Raw genomic sequence first — 22,092 nt, 5'->3', positions numbered from 1 at the left:
AAACTCAAAATGCTCTGAGATAAGAGGCGTCCTTCAAGGGCTTAGAAATTAGCATATGAGCGGACCTAGGTTTAGCTTTCGACAAAGATTACCAAGAGAACAAAGCAAATTTTGATAAAAGTAAATTGGAAAATTGTTTAAAATTGCATGCCCTATCTGAATCATGAAAGTTTAATTTTAACTAGACTGTCCCTTTTAAAGAACTTGGTATGAAACTTTGAAAAAAAAGTTGTTTTCCTACAGCATTTGCAAACTGCTTGGGACTAGAAATAGGTTTGAGTTTTGGAATATTTTCATCTGTAAAATATAGAGGAGATGGAACCAAATGTAAACCACAATATTGTATGTCATTTAGGCAATATTTACATGTCACACAGATACGTCCCACCTAAAGGTAGTTTTAGATAATGTCATACCTTTGTATACATAGTACCCTCAAAGATAAGGCAATACTTGTTTTAAGTATAGACTATTGCATTTTAGAACACGAAAGCCAAACCATAAAATATTAACTAATAAGTTTGACATTTTGGGATCTGTACCTATCATTTATTTGTACCTCTGTTTATGCATTGCATCTCTTATGTACTAGAATATTTTTTTATGCTTATGTTTAGACCTCTTGGTGCAATGATGATTGGCGCAGGGGTACTGACCTCAGCTGGATCATGGGAGCTGAGTGCATGGCTTCGTTTTTCAGGATAGCTGACGTGTGGTTGGTTGCCTGAGAAAAGCCTGCATGAGACTGTCGCCTTACTGAGCTAAATAATGCTACACTTCTTATGGTGCAACTGTTAGAGAGCAACATTTCTATAATGGTCAAATTTAATATATATATATAATATTTGTACCTGTATCATTTATTTATTTGTAGGGCAGCAACAGATTGTACCTATGCTTATGCATTGCATCTCTTGGGTACTAGAGGGAAAATGTGATCTCCACTAATTGTAGATCATATATGTTGTGCTCGGGTGTCATGAAATTTCAGAGTTGGCCGTACTAATTCACGATTGTGTGACTAAACAGTTTTGTTTTTTTAGGAGCAAAACAGCCATTCTACAGGCTCTTGCGCACACAGTGAACCATGTAAGCTTTTTTGTTTTTACATAGTAAATCTGCATTTTACAAGTGAACTATATACTAATTGCTTTTTCTTGTATAGGACCCTACAGCTGCTCATTACAGGTTCCAGGATGATCCGTACCTTATACCGAGAACCTCTTCAGAATTTGTAAGGATTTTCTAAAGCTTTTACTTTTTTTCCATTCATTCTTTTAAAGTGAATCGACTCTCTGAAGAATTTTTGTTCTTATTTTTTATTAAAAAATTTTAATAACCAACAAATTAAGAATCTTGGCGTGCACCCAACTAGTGTGCTAAAATGTTTAACTTGTTACGCCTTTCAAATTAGACTTGCTAGGTTTCTGTAACATAGCTTTTGGTGATTTAAGTATAAATATTTTTATGTTTAGACCTCTTGTGTAGTTTAAAACATAATGTGCAATGATGATTGGCGCAGGGGTACTGACCTCAGCTGGATCATGGGAGCTGAGTGCATGGCTGCGTTTTTCAGGATAGCTGACGTGTGGTTGGCTGCCTGAGAACAGCCTGCATGAGACTGTCGCCTTACTGAGCTTCATAATGCTACACTTCTTATGGTGCAACTCTTAGAGTGCAACATTTCTATAATGGTCAAATTAGGAATATATATATATATATATACAGTATATTAAAAATAACTTTTGTCTGTAATTTATGTATCCTTTTATGCAGCGTTTATATTCGTTATCGAAGGAGTCTGGGAAAAATGCAGCAAAGTACGTATTCAATACCTACCCAAAGTTATTTGAGAACGACGTAGCAGAGCCGCACATTCCAGTAAGTGTTGCATGCAAGGGATAACAAATGTAATAGCATATTTCCTGCATCTATTGACGCAGGTTACTACTGTCCTGGACTAGAACTTAGACTTTTTCCTATGTTTAAAAGAACATTAAATATAGTAAAATTGCATAATCAACATATACATAATAGCATTCAATTTGAATTTCAAATGTGTAGGGTTTTTTTCTATCAAATTTCAGTTTCCTTGCCCCATATCATGTGACAGCCATATACCAATCATAACTGATATACATATGTACTGTGAACTCTTGCACATACTCATGAGGAGGCTAAACAGACTGTACAATTTGATAAGTCAATTTGATTTTGTTATTTGTATGCTGTATCTTAATCCTGAAAATTGAATGTTGAGTTTTCCCTTTAAAGGGACATTAAACACTTTGAGATGGTAATATACAATGATAAATTGTGTATATATAAGAAAACATTTGCAATATACTTTATTTTGTCCCCTTTTCCTGTAATTCCATTCTGAATATGTGAGCTTTTCAGTTCCTCTTAGAAATGAAAGTGCAGAACACTGTTATATTCCACACAGCCATTGGCTGCACACTTTAGTGACCTATTTATAATTGTCCCTAATTGGCCACAGCAGAGAAGGTAACCTAAGTTACAACATGGCAGCTCCCATTGTTTTATAGACACTAAAACTTTACTTATTTTGTCAATATTTAACAGCAAATGAAACTTTAAAAAATACATCTGCATGTTATTCTCAGACAAATCTTTACTTTGAATGCATCATTCTGTCTATCATTTATTTATTTAGCGTTTAAATGTCCCTTTTTAATATCGAGTACACCCCCTGCCATGTTTCCCAACCCCACTGTTTTTTTTTTTTTTCTCTCAAACCCAAGATACATAAAAAAATCTTTCTCTGATTCAACAAGGTATTACGCATTGCTACATTTTCTGTAATTTTTCAATTTGAAATAAGACGCTTATAAATTTTGGCTTTTAAAGTAATGTAAAATATTTGATCATTTTAATGTTCTGTCTCACATTCAGTTATTGTTGAATTGCTGCTAGATTTGATATGTATTTTAATTTTTTTATTTTTTTCTATTTTTTTATTTATAAAGTGTCTGATGCCAGAATATTTGCAACCCCAAATTGAAGGAGTTAGTGAAGAAGCCCTTAATGAGCGTATTCGCCTTCGGAGAGTTAAAGATTCTGTTGACTTATTTGACCAACTTCTCCAAGGAGGTAATAATGGCTATTTGGCAGGGACACTTATCTCAGCTTTTAATAATATTGCTCATAGTAGTAGACCTAATATGCAGTGATGATTGGCGCAGGGGTACTGACCTCAGCTGGATCATGGGAGCTGAGTGCATGGCTGCGTTTTTCAGGATAGCTGACGTGTGGTTGGCTGCCTGCGAACAGCCTGCATGAGACTGTCGCCTTACTGAGCTAAATAAAGCTACACTTCTTACTGTTAGAGAGCAACATTTCTATAATGAAGAAGTTCAAATATGAAGAGAGAAAACTATAAAGCTAGCGGGGCGGGGGGGGGGTTTGTTTTAATTTAATTTTTTTATTTAAAGATAACTTTTGTATGTAATTTTGCATCTTTTATGCAGCGTTGATATTAGTTATTGAAGGAGTCTGGGGGGAAATGCAAAGTACATATTGAATAGATTTTCTGCATTTCTTATGTGGTAGCTGCTACAGAGTACAACATTGCTTTAAACATCAGTTGCGTGGAAGCTCTTTCCTAAGCAACTGCCTAAAAAGTTAGTGTCACTTTAAGTTGTCAATCAAACGTTGGAGCATAGAAATTCCAAAATGAAACTCCCTCCCCATAAGTATATTTTATTATAGTATATCATTGTATAATTAAAGGTACATTCTAATGCTTCATGCTCTTTTTTTTTTTTTTAGTAGTGCTTCTGCTTAACCTTTCATATAAAGTGTGTAAATTATCTCCATCTTGAAAGTTTTTGCTTAAAGGGACATGAAACAAACATTTTGTTTTATGATTGAATAGAGCAATACAATGTAAAACAACTTTTTAAATTTACTTCTATTACCAGTTTTCATTCATTCTGTTTTGTATCCTTTGTTGAAAGAGCAGAAATGCATTACTGGGAGCTAGCTGCATAAAAAATGGGGTGTGAGCCAATGACAAGAAGCATATATGTGTAGCCACAAATTGGCATCTAGCTCCCAGTAGTTCATTGCTTCTCCTCAGCCTTCCTAGGTATGTGTTTCAACAAAGGATACCAAATATCATATAAGTTAATTGGAAAATGTCATTCTGTATCTAAATCTTTGAAGTTTAATTTTGACTTTGCTTCTATCTGGAAAATCTGATTCCTAAAGGGATATGAAACCCATTTTTTTTTTTCATGGTTCAGATAGAGCATGTAATTGGTTAGCCACCAATCAGTAATACTACCCAGGTTCTAAACCAAAAATGGGTTGGCTCCTAAACTTACATTCCTGCCTTTTCAAATAGATATCAAGGGAACAAAGAAAAATTGGTAATAGGAGTAAAATAGAAAGTTGCTTAAAATCACATGCTCTATCTGAATCATGAAAGAAAAAAAAATGGGTTTCATATCCCTTTTAAAGGGACAGTACATTTAAAATGAAACTCATGATTCATAGAATGCAATTTTAAAATTCTTTTTTCTCTTGGTATCCTTTGATTAAAAGCATATTTAGGTAGGCTGAGGAGCAGTTACGTTCTACTGGGAGCTAGCTGCAGATTGGTGGCTGTACATATATACCTCTTGTCATTGGCTCACCCAATGTGTTCAGCTAGCTCCCAGTTTGCATTTCTGTTTTGTAAACAAAGGATACTAACAGAATGAAGCAAATTCCATTCTAGAAGTGAATTGAAAAATTGTTTTAAATTTGCATTCTCTACCTGAATCATGAAAGTTTTTAATTTTGACTTTACTGTCCCTTTTTAGAAATTGCATTTTTCAAACTGAAGCAAAGTCCTTCCTAAGAATATAGACATTTTCATGAATTTTGTGTTAATTGTGGTCTTAAATTATCCTGTTTACAATTCTCCTAGGAGCACCACCATCAATAGAAACCACAAACCGGCTCCTCGATCTTTTATGCTTTTATGGGGATCGGGAACCTGCTCGGGAGGGTCAGGTAGAGCAGAGAGAAGATGAGAATGTAAGTGAATGGGGTTAAACTCTTTATGGTGTCTTATGGTACTGGTTTTCAAACCTGTCCTCAGGCCTCACTAACAGGACAGATTTTGAGTCCATCTGAACTAGAGCTCATGTGAAATTAGCAGATTACTAAACATGGTTTTAACCTGCTCTCATCCAGGGTAATGATAAAAACCTGGCCTGTTGGGGAGGTCTGAGGACCGGTTTGAAAACCAGTGTCTTATGGGGATTGGGTTATATCATTAAGCTGCTGTGATCTTGGCGCTTGTATATTGCTCTTCTTAGTGTGATATCCATTTATCCTTAGGACAATGTAGAGGAGGCAAAAAAACAAACTTTTTCTTTCAGAAAAACTTCTGATAACATTTCTACTTGGAGGTAAGCAATTTTTTTTTTTTTTCAAAGCTCCAAAATTTAGAGTGAGGAAAAATGTTTGAATATGTTCTTATGGATAATTCCCCTTCTTTGATGGTTTTTTTTCCCCCCTATGGTTCTGAAGGTCTAATAATAAGTTGTTTACTAACGCAAAAGTATATAATGTACTTAAAGGAACATGAAACCCAATTTTTTTTTCTTTCGTGATTTAGAAAGACCATACAATTAAACTTTCTAATTTAATTCTATTATCTAATTTGCTTCATTCTCTTGATATCCTTAGCTGAAAAGCATATCTAGATAGGCTCAGTAGCTGCTGATTGTTAGCTGCACAAAGATGCCTTCTGTGATTGGCTCACCCATGTCAATTGCTATTTCTTAATAAAGGATAGCTAAAGAATGAAGCAAATTAGATAATAGAAGTAAATTGGAATGATTAAAACTGTAGTCTCTATCGGAATCATGAGAAAATGTTTGGGTTTAATGTCCCTTTAACAGACCATGATCATATATAAGGTGGTTTGTGTTTTTCAAAAATGTATTGAATTAGTTTATGTACTATTTTATATTTTTTCATAAAAAATGTACCAGTTTAATTTTGTTTATCATTTATGATGGTAATATTTTATGTTCTGTGTTTAGAAGCTGCGGTTGCAGTTGTAAGAAGTTGCTTTTTGAGGTTTTAGTTATGTTAAAATTTGAAAATGGAAAAGGAATATTGATGTATTGTTTCATACCCAGTGTTCTCCTCAACCTTTTTAGCGGCTGTACCACCCGGCTGATTTTACTAACCAACCGACTAAAATGTTGTCCAATATTAAAAATGTTAAATTTTTATTGCACAGACTAATTACATTTGTTAAATAATGCAATTAGTTTGTGCTTTGGGTAGCGGAAAATTATGTAATATTACACTGCCCCACATTGCTACTTCATAATACCACCTGGCTGGCCACATTTTCTGTGGAGAACACTGAATACCCCTTTTTAAGAACGGCAAATCAATGGCAAACTTATCACCACTTTTTTTCTTCTTAGAGAGAATAATAATGCAGAGAGAATCTTCAACCTGATGCCAGAAAGGAATGCACATTCTTTTTGCACAATGATTAGAGGGATGGTGAAGGTAAATATCAGATGTTAAAAGCAAACTGCCAAAGAGTTTCTGTCTCATTGATCATGCAACTAGGTGTTTTTCTTTTTTTTTTTTTTTTTTTTTCCCCTCCTCCCATTCCCAGCATGGATCCCCCAGTAAGGCCTTCAACATGTACACAGACCTCCTCAACGGCCGGATGAGTGGTGAGTATATGAGATTATAACCGGTTTGAGAGGTTTAGAGACAAAACTAACTATAGCGCAACAGTTGGTTAGCAATGATGATTGGCGCAGGGGTACTGACCTCAGCTGGATCATGGGAGCTGAAAGCATTGCTGGGTCAGGATAGCTGACGTGTGGTTGACTGCCTGACAACAGCCTGCATGAAACGGTCGCCAAACTGAGCTACAGCTTACTCTGAGATGACCTGAAGGTTTTTGTGGGTGAGGGGAGGTTTTTTTAACAGACTTTTAAGGCCTCCGTTAGGCATCTTTTTAGTTATGTGTATGGTTTCCTTTTCTTGCAGCGGATGTATACACGTTCAATGCTTTGATATTGGCGGCACCAGAGATAAAAGAGAAGTACAATGAGAAGTGGGATCTTATTGCGGTAATTTGTTTTTTCTTTAATCACTTTTTTTTTTTATCCCTTAAAGGGACAGTCAACACCAGAATTGTTGTTTAAAAAGATAGATAATCCCTTTATTACCCATTCACCAGGTTTGCATAACCATCATAGTTATATTAATACACGTTTTACGTCTGTGACTAACTGGTATCTAAGCATCTTCTGACCGCCCCTAATCACATGACTTTTAGTTATTATCTATTGATTTGCATTTTAGCCAATTAGTGCAGTGTCTGCCACTAGCCACAGGCTTGATTACAATGTTATCTATATGGCTGACATGAACTAGCTCTTCCCCTGCTGTGAAAAGCTAAAAAAAGAGGCGGTCTTCAAGGGCTTAAAAATTATCATATGAGCCTTCCTAGGTTTGCTTTCAAATAGAATACCAAAAGAACAAAGCAAAATTGTTGATAAAAGTAAATTGGAAAGTTGTTTAAAATGTATGCCCTATTTGAAAAATGAGAGTTTTTTTGGACTTGACTGTCTCTTTAATGATAGACGTTGTACCCTGTACAGCATTTGTTATTAAGTCCTTAAGGATTCTTTTTTTGTAGCAGTTTTGAGTTGGGTGATTGCAAATTTTAGCATTAAACCAATCCTTTTATCTGGCCTATATTTGCTATAAATTACTTTGGGAAACATATATTTATAATTCTTTAAATCATAATGTATTTGGAGGTATTTTTCTTTAGGTTACACTAGTTTTGTACACATGGTTATGAAGAAAACTGCAAAAAAATCCTTTCTCACATTTTTAACCCCATTTCTATTTTTTTATGTACCCATATAGGGTATCAATAGAAACCCTTTTTTGTTTTTTAAAAAAAAGGTATAGAAGGGGGGGCACTTAATGAGTGGATAATTATGGTGAAACTGATACTGAGAAAAAAATCCAACAATTGCCTGTCATTTAAAAGGAACATTAACATCAAAATTATACTTTCATGATTTTGTACAGGGCATGCGATTTTTAAACAAATTTCCATTGCACATCCATGATCATAATGTGCAGGCACCAGCTTCTTCTGAGTATGTGCATAAAAATATCTATATCAAAAAACAATTTATAAACTTGCTCAAATCAAAATAAAATATAGTCAAACAAATGTGAATGCACAGAAAAGGATAAATGTCCCAGAGTAGGTAATCACGATGGTAATGAACAGGTGAACCTCGGGGAAAAATGGGAGAGAAACATAAAGTGAAGTCCTGTGGTTAAATTGAAAGGAGTAAAGAACGGTACTCACATTCTCTGGAGCTTCAAAATCAAGCTCTAGATATTAAGGCACTGGAAACTCCTAATAGGAGACAAAGGCAAAGAATGATATCCCAGCTGGACTCAAACTTCACAAGGAATGGATCAGAAGTGGTAAAAACATATGAACACTTTATTAAAACAAGGGAGACTGTCCCAATCATAGACCACTGCAAACACAAGACCGTGATATCTCAACGTCTGGTAAGGAACAAGGCTCTGCCCCTTTTGTGACGTCACTAGACTCCGACGTGCGTTTCGCCAATCACAGCTTGGCTTTTTCGAGGATAACTTCTAGTTTATGCTGATGTCCTTATATAACTAACTCCACTTCTGATTGGATCCCGGATTTTCTTACAAATGTTAAAATCCTTTATCCTAAAGGTTGGTTAAAGAAATTTGAAGAAATCTTGATGTAATAATCAAAGATTTGTAATATTCATAATTTTTAAAATACAATTCCATCATATACATAATTGAAGCCCAAAAAAATACAATTAAAATACCAAATTATAAAATTCACATACATCTAATATAACCTAGGCCGACATGGGAAGCAAACCTAGGTCCTAATTTGCCTCAAATTACTAAATACATGACTTGGCGTACTGCGCTATTTGGATAATTTGAAAGCACATTGTTTATACAGTATGTTTACTCATTAATTGTAATATATATATATATATATATATATATATATATATATATATATATATATATATATATATATATATATATATATATATATATATATATATATATATATAATCTATCTAACTCATTCTATTACTGGAATTGAACTGGTGACCTTATTGTATATTAAAAAATACCATATATAAAGTATTAGCCCACTCGGCTAAATGAACTTTTGAAAGTAGGTGGAAGAAACATGAATATGTATACAATGTACTTATTAAAGGGACATGACGCCCCAAAAATTTCTTTTATGATTCATATAGAAAATACAATTTTAAACAACTTTCTAATTTAAATTCTATTATCTAAAATGTTTTATTCTCTTGGTATCATTTGTTGAATGAGCAGCAATGCACAACTGGTTTATAACTGAACACATAGGTGAGCCAATGACAATCAGTTTATATATGCAGCCACCAATCAACAGCTAAGACCTAGGTTCTCTGCTGCACATGAACTTGCCTAAACATTTCAACAAAGGATAACAAGAGAAAAGTAAATTGGAAAGTTGTTTGAAATTGTATTCTCTATCTGAAGCATGAAATAATTTTTTTGGATTTCGTGTGTGTACACACACACATATATATACACACACTCCATCTTAAAGTTTTACTCTCCATTGGCAAGTGAAATTTAAACAGGGACGAATAAGATGGTGAAACATCCAATCACTATCAGTGTCTGATAACATGTAGTCATTACTGGGTTGAAGCACCTTCAAGGTGGAGCACGGCAGCATCCTGAGAAGAAGCGAGGGCAACGTACTGGAGGTATTTTATATTTCACAATCCTTGGCTAGGGTAGGCAATTAGGCACAACCGGAGCTCCTAAACTGCGACCCTGTGTCTCCAGGACAGCGCACTAAATACGCTGTGCAGCGCATTAGTTTATAAATCAAACTAATTGACACCAGCTCCTCTAATGATAGAGCTCCACAGGGGTACGTGACTTAAAGTTCTAACTACAATCTTCGTGTCACGTACCCCTATGGAGCGCTCTAATTTTGCACAATGCTTCTGCTCCCTGTTGGCAAAGGGGAATCCATTAGTGGCAAGCCAACAGTATCCTTAATAAACACAAACTCTGGGATTCCATGATAGTTATTCAAACAATTAAAATTAGAGAAATGGGTTTAAATATTTGCACAGAGACCCACCAGAGGTCTGTGGTTTGCTGCTTTGTGTCTTTGAATCTGAGGAAGTGAGGCCATCTACTACTTTTAAAACATGAGAAAGAAATCGGAAACAGGAGCTAGGTATAAAAGAAAGGGGTTATATTGTTCTTTGAGTGTTGCTAACAAGAAGGTAAAATCTTTGTGCCTGTTTCTGGCACCAAAGAGTTAAATTATTTCTACTTGTTCTTTAATGTCGGCAAGGGATTCATTTTCTTGATATTTGTGTATTGCTGGCAGACGTAGTTCTTGCAAAGTGGCAGTATGTATATATATATATATATATATATATATATATATATATATATTATGATTATTAATTATAATATATATTATTAATTATATTATTATTATTAATTATAATATATATTATTAATTATAATATATATTATTAATTATAATATATATTATTAATTATAATATATATTATTAATTATAATATATATTATTAATTATAATATATATAATTATATATTATTAATTATATTTATATATATAGATATATATATATATATATTATATATATATATATATATATATATATATATATATATATTTCTCTTGTTAAGTGTATCCAGTCCACGGATCATCCATTACTTATGGGTTATATTCTCCTTCCCAACAGGAAGCTGCAAGAGTCCACCCACAGCAAAGCTGCTATATAGCTCCTCCCCTAACTGCCATTACCAGTCATTCTCTTGCAAGTCTCAACATAGGTCGTGAGAGTCTGTTTTTTTTATACTTAGTTTATTAATTCAATCAAAAGTTTATTTTTAAATGGCACCGGAGTGTGCTGTTTATCTCAGGCAGTATTTGGAAGAAGAATCTGTCTGATCTTAGCAGACGTAACTAAGATCCAGTTGCTGTTCTCACACATTCTGAGGAGTAAGGTACTTCAGAGGGGGAATGGCGTGCAGGTTTTCCTGCAAATAAGGTATGTGCAGTAAAATATTTTTCTAAGGAATGGAATTGACTAAGAAAATACTGCTGATACCGAAGTAATGTAAGTAAAGCCTTAAATGCAGTGATAGCGACTGGATCAGGCTTATTAATAGACATACATACTCTTATAAGAATGTGTTTTAAAACGTTTGCTGGCATGTTTAATCGTTTTTTAACATATGTTTGGTGATAAAACTTATTGGGGCCTAATTTTTCCACATGGCTGGCTTAAATTTTGCATAGAAACAGTTATAGGGAAGGTAATCCACAGCTCAGCTGTGGCAGTTTTGTTGTGTCTGTTTAAAAAAATGTCGTTTTTTTTTTTTATCTGTTTTTTGCATTAAGGGGTTAATCATCCATTTGCAAGTGGGTGCAATGCTCTTAACTTATTACATGTACTGTAAAAATTTCGTTTAATTTACTGCCTTTTTTCACTGTTTTTCAAATTTTGACAAAATTTGTTTCTCTTAAAGGCACAGTAACGTTTGTTATATTTGCTTGTTTTAAAGTGTTTTCCAAGCTTACTAGTCTCTTTATTAGTTCTAACAGGTCTAACATAGAGGAGGCTCTGTGTTTATTATGTTTAAAGCCATGGTGGAACCCCATTTTAGAATGTGTACCAGATGTACTGATTTCATGTTAAACAATAAAGATCATTTTTTGTATTTAAAAACATTATCACCAGAGGATTCTGTCGAGGGGGAAGTTATGCCGACTAACTCTCCCCACGTGTCAGACCCTTTGACTCCCGCTTTAGGGACTCACGCTCAAATGGCGCCAAGTACATCAAGGGCACCCATAGCGTTTATTTTACCAGAGGATTCTGTCGAGGGGGAAGTTATGCCGACTAACTCTCCCCACGTGTCAGACCCTTTGACTCCCGCTCCAGGGACTCACGCTCAAATGGCGCCAAGTATATCAATGGCGCCCATAGCGTTTATTTTACAAGACATGGCAAAGGTTGTGTATAATACACTGGCAGCAGTATTAGTCAGACTACCTGAAATTAACCTCTTAAGGACATATGACGGATTTTTTCCGTCATAAAACAATTGAGCAAACTGAAAGCTGTGTCCTTAAAGGGTTAAAGGAAAGCAAAACAGCTCTGGGTGTAGATACAGAGCATACAGACGCTTTAAGAACCATGTCTGATACTACCTCACAATATACTTAGTCTGTGGGTGATATTTGTGACTCAGGGAAGATGATTTAACCTGATTCTGATATTTCTACATTTAAAATTTATGCTTGAGAACCTCCACTTGTTGCTCAGGGAGGCTTTAGCTGCTCTGAATGAATGTGTACAATCGCAGTGCCAGAGAAATTGTGTAGACTGGATAAATAATATGCAGTGCCGGTGTGTACTTATGTTTTTCCAATACCTAAAGAGGTTTACTAAAATTTTTCATAAGGAATGGGATAGACCAGGTGTGCCGTTCTCTTCCCCTCCTATTTTTTAGAAGAATGTTTTCTAATAGTTACCACCACACGGGACTTATGGCAGACAGTTCCTAAGGTGGAGAGAAGAGTTTCTACTCTAGCTAAGCGTACCACTACCTCTGGCGAGGACTGTTGTGCTTTTTTAGATCCAATGGATAAAAAATGTTTATTCAACAAGGTTTTATCCTGCAGCCCCTTGCACGCATTGCTCCTGTCACTGCTGCTGCAGCGTTCTGGTTTGAGTCTCTTGATGAGGCTTTACAGGCTCCATTGGATGAATATATTTGACAAGCTTAGAGCACTTAAGCTAGCCAATTCCTTTGTTTTCTGATGCCTTTGTTCCTTTGACTAGACTAACGGCTAAGAATTCTGTTTTTTACTATACTGGCGCGCAGAGCGCTATGGCTTATATCATGGTCAGCTGTCGTGACTTTAATAAATAAGCTACTTAACTTCCCTTCAAGGGGCAGACCCTATTCAGGCCTAGTTTGAAGGAGATTATTACTTATATCACTGGAGGAAAAGATCATGCCCTTCCTCAGGACAGGTCCAAATCAAGGGACAAAAAAGGCCTAATTTTCGTGCCTTTCGAAAATTCAAGGCAGGTGTGGCATCAACTTCCTCTAAGGCAAAATAAGAGGGAACTTTTGCTCAGTCCAAGGCGGTCTGGAGACAACCGGACCTGGAACAAAGATAAGCAAGTCAAGGAGCCTGCTGCTGCCTCTAAAACAGCATGAGGAACGGACCCCTATCTGGTAACGGATCCTATAGGGGGCAGACTTCATTCTTCGCCCAGGCGTGGGCAAGAGATGCCCAGGATCCCTGGGCATTGGAAATTATACCCCAGAGATATCTTCTGGATTTCAAAGCTTTCCCCCCCCCCAAAAAAGGGGAGTTTTTGCCTTTCACATTTATCTGCAAACCAGATAAAGAAAGAGACATTCTTGCATTGTGTACGTGACCCATTCAGTTCCAATAGAGGAACAGGGACACAGTTTTCCTCAAATCGGTTTGTGGTTCCCAAGGAAAGGAAACCTTCAGACCTATTTTGGATCTAAAAGATCTTAAACAAATTCTTTAGAATTCTATCATTTAAGATGGAAACTATTCGTACCATCTTAACTATGATCCAGGAGAGTCAATAGAGGACTACAATGGATTTGAAGGATGATTATCCTCACATTACGATGCATAAAGATCACCATCGGTTTTTCAGGTTTGCCTTTCTAGACAGGCATTACCAGTTTGTAGCTCTTTCCTTTGGGTTAACTACAGCCCCTAGAATCTTTATGGAGGTTCTGGGGTCACTTTGGCGGTCCTTAGGCCGCGGGGCATAGAAGTGGCCCCTTATTTAGACGACATCCTGATACAGGCGTCAAACATCCAAGTTGCCAAGTCTCATACGGACGTAGTACTGGCATTTCTGAGATCGCATGGGTGGAAAGTGAACAAGGAAAGAGTTCTCTATCCCCAATATCAAGGGTTTCCCTCCTAGGGATTCTGATAGATTTTGTAGAAATTAAAATTTACCTGACGGAGTCCAGGTTGTCAAAGTTTCTAAATTTCTGCCGTGTTCTTCATTCCATCCGCGCCCTTTGGTGGCTCAGTACATGAATGTAATCGGCTTAATGGTAGCGGCAAGGGACATAGTACCGTTTGCACGCCTACATTTCAGACCACTGCAACTATGCATGCTCAGCCAGAGGAACGGGGATTACACAGATTTGTTCTCCTGTTAAATCCGGACCAAGAAACCAGAGATTCTCTTCTCTGGTGACTATCTCGGGTCCATCTGTCCAAGGGTATGACCTTCCGCAGGTCAGATGGGACAATTGTTACAACAGATGCCAGCCTTTTAGGTTGGGATACAGTCTGGAACTCCCTGAAGGCTCAGGGATAGTGGACTCAGGAGGAGACCCTCCTTCTAATGAATATTCTGGAACTGGGAGCGATATTCCATGCTTTTCAGACTTGGCCTCAGTTAGCAACTCTGAGGTACATCATATTTCAGTCGGACAATATCACGACTGTGGCTTACATCAACCATCAAGGGGGAACAGAAGTTCCCTAGCAATGTTAGAAGTCTTAAAATAATTCACTGGACAGAGACTCACTCTTGTCTAAAAGCTATCCCTATCCCAGGTGTTGAGAACTGGGAGGCAGATTTTCTAAGTCGTCAGACTTTTCATCCGGGGGAGTGGGAATTCCCTCCGGAGGGGTTTGCACAAGATCAAGCAGGAGAGTGCTTTGGTGCTTTTGACAGCGCCTGCGTGGCCACGCAGGACCTGGTATGCAGATCTGGTGGACATGTCATCCTTTCCACCACGGTCTCTGCTTCTGAGACAGGACCCTCTACCTCAGGGTCTTTTCAACCATCTAAATATAACTAATCTGAGATGGACTGCCTGGAGACAGAACGCTTGATGTTATCAAAGCATGGCTTCTCAGAGTCAGTAATTGATACCTTAATACAGGCATAAAAGCCTGTCTCTAGGAAAATTTAACATAAGATATGGTGTAAATATCTTATTGTTATGAATCCAAGGGTTACTCATGGAGTAAAGTCTGGATTCCCAGGATATTATCTTTTCTCCAAGATGATTTTGAGAAAAGGGTTGTCAGCTAGTTCTTTAAAAGGACAGATTTCTACTCTGTCTATTCTTTTGCACAAGCGTCTGGCAGGTATTCTAGACATTCAGGCATTTGGTCAGGCTTTGGTTAGAACCAAGCCTGTGGTTAAAAATGTTGCTCCGCCATGGAGCTTAAAGCTGGTTCTTAAGGTTCTTCAAGGAGTTCCATTTGAACCTTTTCATTCCATAGATATCAAACTTCTATCTTTGAAAGTTCCTTTTTGGTAGCTATTTCCTCGGCTCATAGAGTCTCCGAGTTATCTGCGTTGCAATGTGATTCTCCTTATCTGGTTCTCCGTACGGATAAGGTAGTCCTGTGTACCAACCTGGGTTTTTACCTAAGGTGGTATCTAACAAGAATATCACTCAAGAGATTGTTGTTCCATTCTTGTATCCTAATCCTTCTTCAAAGAAGGAACGTCTATTACACAATTTGGACGTGGTTCGTGTTTTAAAGTTTTACTTACAAGCTACTACAGATTTTCATCAAACATTCACCTTGTTTGTTGTCTATTCTGGACAGAGGAGAGGTCAAAGGACTTCAGCAACCTCTCTGTCTTTTTGGTTAAAAAGCATAATTCATTTAGCTTATGAGACTGCTGGACAGCAGCCTCCTGAAGGGATTACAGCTCATTCTACTAGAGCTGTGGTTTTCACTTAGGCCTTTTTTAAATGTGGCTTCTGAACAGATTACAAGACTGAGTCTTGGTCTGCGTTTCATACTTTTTCAAATTTAACAAATTTGATACCTTGCTTCTTCGGAGGCTATTTTTGGGAGAAAGGGTTTTTTTACAGGCAGTGGTAACTTCCGTTTAAGTACCTGCCTTGTCCCTCCCATCATCCGTGTACTTTAGCTTTGGTATTGGTATCCCATAAGTAATGGATGATCCGTGGACTGGATACACTACAAGAGAAATAAATTTATCAGGTAAGCATAAATTATGTTATTATATTATTTATATATATATATATATATATATTATATTATTTATATATATATATTATATTATTTATATATATATATATATATATATATATATATATTATATTATTTATATATATATATATTATATTATTTATATATATATATATATATATATATATATATATATATATATATATATATATTATATTATTTATATTATATATATGCTGTATACAGAAAATGGATCTCTGTAATGTAAGCCTTTATTCAGTGCAGCTGTATTAGTGGTTATGCATGTGTTTGTGTATATGAATTTCTATGTGCCGGTTCTCTTGTGACTGTCTGTTTATATTCATGTGTTACTGTTGACTAATGACCCATTCATGCCTGGATATAATGTGTGATGAATAATAATTAAATTGACTGAAATTGCCTTGTAGGCTGGATCAGGGACTACCTTTATTAGCAAAAAACTATCACCATCTAATTAAATACATATTTTTAAGAAAATTGTATCTATGAAAACACTGCCAAGTGCCAGTATATAGAAAATATGCAGTATATAAAAAATAAAATAGACACAGGGCAGATAGTAACCACACGTACAGTTTCTCAGCACTGGTGTTCAGCACACAGGGAAGCAAAGTTCTTTTTACAAACAGCAGTCACTCTTGCCCTACAGAATAAAGAACAGCTGCTCTTGTTTTTTTTTTTTTTTTTTTTTTTACTAATTTATTACTATATTTATCATTTTATTTGTTATGGTATAAAAAACAAAATTAAAATTACTGCACAAGATGTTTTTCAATGACTAAATATATGCAAAGATGGGTTGGGGCACTGGGTGTGGTGTGGGTGGGCAATGGGTGGGATCAGAGGTGACGAGTAACATTTTGGTCTGACTAGTAGCTTAGGTCTTGAAATTCTGAGAGGTGTGTGTGTGTGTGTGTGTGTGTGTGTGTGTGTGTATGTATATGTATGTATATATATTCCCTTTTATTACCCTTTTCCTAGTTTTGCATAACCAACAGTTACAGTAATACTTTTTAACTCTGAGATTACCTTGCATTTCAGTGCTGTTTACAAATTTGCATATTATTCAGAAGTCACCACTGACTGGCTAACTTCACAGGAGTGAGCAGTGTTATCTATATGGCACACACGAACAAGCAGTGCATTAGACAGTGAGATAAGAGGTGGACTGCAGAGTCTTAGAAGCCTTCAATAAAAAATACTTAAAGAACAAAGTCAATTGGAAAGTTGTTTAAAAACTAAATTTATGCTTACCTGATAAATTGATTTCTTCTATGGTAAGACGAGTCCATGGATTCATCCTTTACTTGTGGGATATTATCCTTCCCTACAGGAAGTGGCAAAGAGCACCACAGCAGAGCTGTCTATATAGTTCCTCCCTTAGCTCCACCCCCCCCCACCCCCCCCCCCCCCAGTCATTCGACCGAAGGTACAGGAATTAAAAGGGGAAACTACAAGGTGCAGAGGTGACTGAGTTTAAATCAAAAAAATATAATCTGTCTTAAAATGACAGGGCGGGCCGTGGACTTGTCTTACCATAGAAGAAATCAATTTATCAGGTAAGCATAAATTTAGTTTTCTTCTATAAAGCTAAGACGAGTCCACGGATTCATCCTTTACTTGTGGGATACAATACCAAAGCTACAGGACACGGATGAACGGGAGGGACAAAACAGATGCCTAATCAGAAGGCACCACTGCTTGAAGAACTTTTCTCCCAAAAATAGCCTCCGAAGAAGCAAAGGTATCAAATTTGGAAAAGGTATGAAGCGAAGACCAAGTCGCAACCTTACAAATCTGTTCAACAGAAGCATAATTTTTAAAAGCCCATGTGGAAGCCACCGCTATAGTAGAGTGAGCTGTAATTCTTTCAGGAGGCTGCTGTCCAGCAGTCTCGTATGCCAAACGGATGATGCTTTTCAGCCAAAAGGCAAGAGAGGTAGCCGTAGCTTTTTGACCTCTACGTTTTCCAGAATAGACAACAAACAAAAGATGTTTGACGAAAATCTTTGGTCGCTTGCAAGTAAAACTTTAAAGCACGAACCACGTCCAAGTTGTGCAATAGACACTCCTTCTTAGATTAGGACACAGAGAAGGAACAACAATTTCCTGATTAATATTCTTATTAGTAACAACCTTAGGAAGGAATCCAGGTTTGGTACGCAAAACCACTTTATCAGCATGGAAAACAAGATAAGGCGAGTCGCATTGCAATGCAGATAGTTCAGAAACTCTTCGAGCCGAAGAGATAGCAACTAAAAACAGAACTTTCCAAGATAGAAGCTTAATATCTATGGAATGCATAGGTTCAAATGGAACCCCTTGAAGAACCTTAAGAACTAAATTCAAACTCCATGGCGGAGCAACAGGTTTAAACACAGGCTTGATTCTAACTAAAGCCTGACTGAACGTCTGGAACATCTGCCAGACGTTTGTGCAGTAGAATTGATAAAGCAGATATCTGTCCCTTTAAGGAACTAGCTGATAGCCCCTTCTCCAATCCTTCTTGGAGAAAGGACAAAATCCTAGGAATCCTAATCTTGCTCCATGAGTAGCCTTTGGATTCGCACCAATAAAGATATTTACGACATATCTTATGATAAATTTTCCTGGTGACAGGCTTTCGAGCCTGAATCAAGGTATCTACGACAGACACCGAGAAACCCTGCTTGGATAAGATCAAGCATTCAATCTCCAATCAGTCAGCCGCATAGAAACTAGATTTGGGTGCTAGAACGGACATTGAATCAGAAGGTCCTGTCTCAATGGCAGAGTCCATGGTGGAAGAGATGACATGTCCACCAGGTCTGCATACCAAGTCCTGCGTGGCCACGCAGGTGCTATCAAAATCACCGAAGCTCTCTCCTGTTTGATTCTGTCAATCAAACAAGGAAGGAGAGGAAATGGTGGAAACACATAAGTCAGGTTGAACGACCATGGTACTGCTAGAGCATCTATCAGTACTGCCTGAGGATCTCTTGACCTGGACCCGTAACGAGGAAGTTTGGCGTTCTGACGAGACGCCATCAGATCCAATTCTGGTGTGTCCCATTGCCGAATCAATTGTGCAAACACCTCCAGATGGAGTTCCCACTCCCCCGGACGACTTAGAAAATCTGCTTCCCAGTTCTCCACACCTGGGATATAGATTGCTGATAGATGGCAAGAGTGAGTCTCTGCTCATCGAATTATTTTGGTATCCTATCATCGCTAGAGAACTCTTTGTCCCCCCCCCCCCCCTGATGATTGATATATGCTACAGTCGTGATATTGTCCGACTGGAATCTTATGAATCTGGCCAACGCCAGCTGAGGCCACGCCTGAAGCGATTTGAATATTGCTCTCAGTTCTAGAATATTTATCCGGAGGAGAGCCTCCTCCTGAGTCCACAATCCCTGTGCTTTCAGGGAATTCCAGACTGCACCCCAGCCCAATAGGCTGGCGTCCGTCGTCGTCATGACCCACGCTGGCCTGCGGAAACACATTCCCTTGGACAGATGATCCTTTGACAACCACCAAAGAAGAGAGTCTCTGGTCTCTTGGTCCAGATTTATGTGAGGAGATAAATCTGCATAATCCCCATTCCACTGTTTGAACATGAAAAGTTGCAGTGGTCTGAGATGCAAGCGAGCAAACGGAACCATGTCCATTGCCGCTACCATTAAGCCGATTACCTCCATATACTGAGCCACTGACGGGCGAGGAATGGAATGAAGAGCTCGGCAGATGGATAAAAATTTTTATTTCCTGACCTCCGTCAGAAAAATTTTCATGTCCACCGAATCTATCAGAGTTCCCAGGAAAGGAACTCTTGTGAGAGGGATACGTGAACTCTTTTGTACGTTCACCTTCCACCCTTGAGATCTTAGAAAAGCCACTACGATGTCCGTGTGAGACTTGGCTAGTTGGAAAGTTGACGCCTGGATTAATATATCGTCCAGATAAGGTGCCACAGCTATGCCCCACAGCCTTAGAACCGCCAGAAGGGACCCTAGCACCTTCTGGGAGCTGTGGCCAACCCGAAGGGAAGAGCCACAAACTGGTAATGCTTGTCCAGAAAGGTGAACCTGAGGAACTGGTGATGATCTTTGTGGATAGAAATGTGTAGATATGCATCCTTTAAGTCCACGGTAGTCATATATTGACCCTCCTGGATCATTGGCAAAATAGTCTGAATGGTCTCCATCTTGAAGGATGGGACTCTGAGGAATTTGTTTAGGATCTTGAGATCCAAAATTGGTCTGAAGGTTCCCTCTTTTTTGGGAACCACAAACAGATTGGAGTAGAACCCTTGCCCCTGTTCTGTTTCCGGAACTGGGCAGATCACTCCCATGGTACATAGGTCTTCTACGTAAGAACGCCTCTTTTTGTATGGTTTACAGACAATTGAGAAAGATGGAATCTCCCCCTTGGGGGTGAATCTTTGAAATCTAGAAGATACCCCTGGGTTACTATTTCTATAGCCCAGGAGTCCTGAACGTCCCTTGCCTGAGCGAAGAGAGAAAGTCTGCCCCCTACTAGATCTGGTCCTGGAATGGGGGCTACCCCTTCATGCTGTCTTGGTGACAGCAGCGAGCTTCTTGGCATGTTTACCCTTGTTCCAAGTCTGGTTAGGTCTCTAGACTGACTTGGATTGAGCAAAATTCCCCTCTTGCTTTGCGGCAGGGGAAGAGGTAGAGGGACCACCTTTTGAAGTTCCGAAAGGAACGAAAATGATTTTAGTTTGGTCCTTGTCTTATTCTGAGGAAGGGCATAGCCTTTCCCTCCAGTTATGTCTGAAATGATCTCTTTCAGTTCAGGCCCGAATAGGGTCTTACCCTTGAAAAGGGATGGCTAAAAGCTTAGATTTTGATGACACATCAGCAGACCAGGACTTAAAGGGACACTAGCCAAAATTTTTCTTTCGTGATTCAGATAGAGCATGAAATTTTAAGGAACTTTCTAATTTACTCCTATTATCAAATGTTCTTCATTCTCTTGGTATCTTTATTTGAAATGCAAGAATGTAAGTTTAGATGCCGGCCCATTTTTGGTGAACAACCTGATTTGTCCTTGCTGATTGGTGGATAAATTCATCCACCAATAAAAAAGTGCTGTCCAGAGTATTGAACCCAAAAAAAGCTTAGATGCCTTTTTCAAATAAAGATAGCAAGAGAACGAAGAAAAATTGATAATAGGAGTAAATTAGAAAGTTGCTTAAAATTGCATGCTCTTTCTGAATTACAAAAGAAAATTTTTGGGTACAGTGTCCCTTTAAGCCATAACGCTCTACGTGCTAAAATGGCAAAACCTGAATTCTTCGCCGCTAATTTAGCCAATTGAAAAGCGGCATCTGTAATGAAAGAATTAGCTAGCTTGAGGGCCCTAATTCTATCCAGAACATCTAATGGGGTCTCAACCTGGAGAGCCTCGAACCAAAAGGACGCTGCAGTAGTTACAGGAACAATGCACGCTATAGGTTGGAGAAGAAAACCTTGGTGAACAAATATTTTCTTCAGAAGACCCTCTAAATTTTTTATCCATAGGATCTTTGAAAGCACAACTGTCCTCAATAGGTATAGTTGTACGCTTAGCCAGGGTAGAAATAGCTCCCTCCACCTTAGGGACCGTCTGCCACGAGTCCCGCACAGCGTCTGATATGGGAAACATTTTCTTAAATGTAGAAGGGGGAGCGAACGGAATACCTGGTCTATCCCACTCCTTAGTAACAATTTCCGAAATCCTCTTAGGGACCAGAAAAACATCAGTGTAGACAGGAAACTCTAGGAATCTGTCCATTTTACCCAATTTCTCTGGAACTACAATAGGGTCACAATCATCCAGAGTTGCTAAAACCTCCCTGAGCAATAAGCGGAGGT

At 37.7% G+C, this 22,092-nt stretch overlaps 1 protein-coding gene and 4 non-coding genes across 5 annotated transcripts in view; all 5 read left to right on the top strand.

Annotated features, from left to right (window-relative positions):
* PTCD3 (pentatricopeptide repeat domain 3) overlaps positions 1-22,092 on the top strand; it is a 108,670-nt gene that overhangs the window by 7,200 nt on the left and 79,378 nt on the right. The window contains exons 4-12 of the mRNA XM_053704266.1: positions 1,044-1,089; positions 1,166-1,234; positions 1,777-1,881; positions 2,991-3,114; positions 4,937-5,046; positions 5,353-5,423; positions 6,459-6,546; positions 6,659-6,719; positions 7,042-7,124. Of these exons, the coding sequence (XP_053560241.1) occupies positions 1,044-1,089; positions 1,166-1,234; positions 1,777-1,881; positions 2,991-3,114; positions 4,937-5,046; positions 5,353-5,423; positions 6,459-6,546; positions 6,659-6,719; positions 7,042-7,124 (757 nt within the window). The remainder of the gene's footprint in view (positions 1-1,043; positions 1,090-1,165; positions 1,235-1,776; positions 1,882-2,990; positions 3,115-4,936; positions 5,047-5,352; positions 5,424-6,458; positions 6,547-6,658; positions 6,720-7,041; positions 7,125-22,092) is intronic.
* Positions 625-765, top strand: LOC128650711 (small nucleolar RNA SNORD94). The gene has a single exon (XR_008400973.1). It is a non-coding gene; the product is annotated as a small nucleolar RNA SNORD94 (small nucleolar RNA).
* LOC128650710 (small nucleolar RNA SNORD94) lies at positions 1,501-1,641 on the top strand. Its single transcript, XR_008400972.1, has one exon. It is a non-coding gene; the product is annotated as a small nucleolar RNA SNORD94 (small nucleolar RNA).
* On the top strand, positions 3,185-3,325 carry LOC128650709 (small nucleolar RNA SNORD94). Its single transcript, XR_008400971.1, has one exon. It is a non-coding gene; the product is annotated as a small nucleolar RNA SNORD94 (small nucleolar RNA).
* LOC128650712 (small nucleolar RNA SNORD94) lies at positions 6,788-6,924 on the top strand. The gene has a single exon (XR_008400974.1). It is a non-coding gene; the product is annotated as a small nucleolar RNA SNORD94 (small nucleolar RNA).

Source organism: Bombina bombina, chromosome 2, assembly GCF_027579735.1.
Source record: "Bombina bombina isolate aBomBom1 chromosome 2, aBomBom1.pri, whole genome shotgun sequence".
Classification (NCBI taxonomy): domain Eukaryota; kingdom Metazoa; phylum Chordata; class Amphibia; order Anura; family Bombinatoridae; genus Bombina; species Bombina bombina.
The sequence above is the reverse complement of the archived record's forward strand: the minus strand, read 5'-3'. Positions and strand labels throughout refer to the sequence as shown.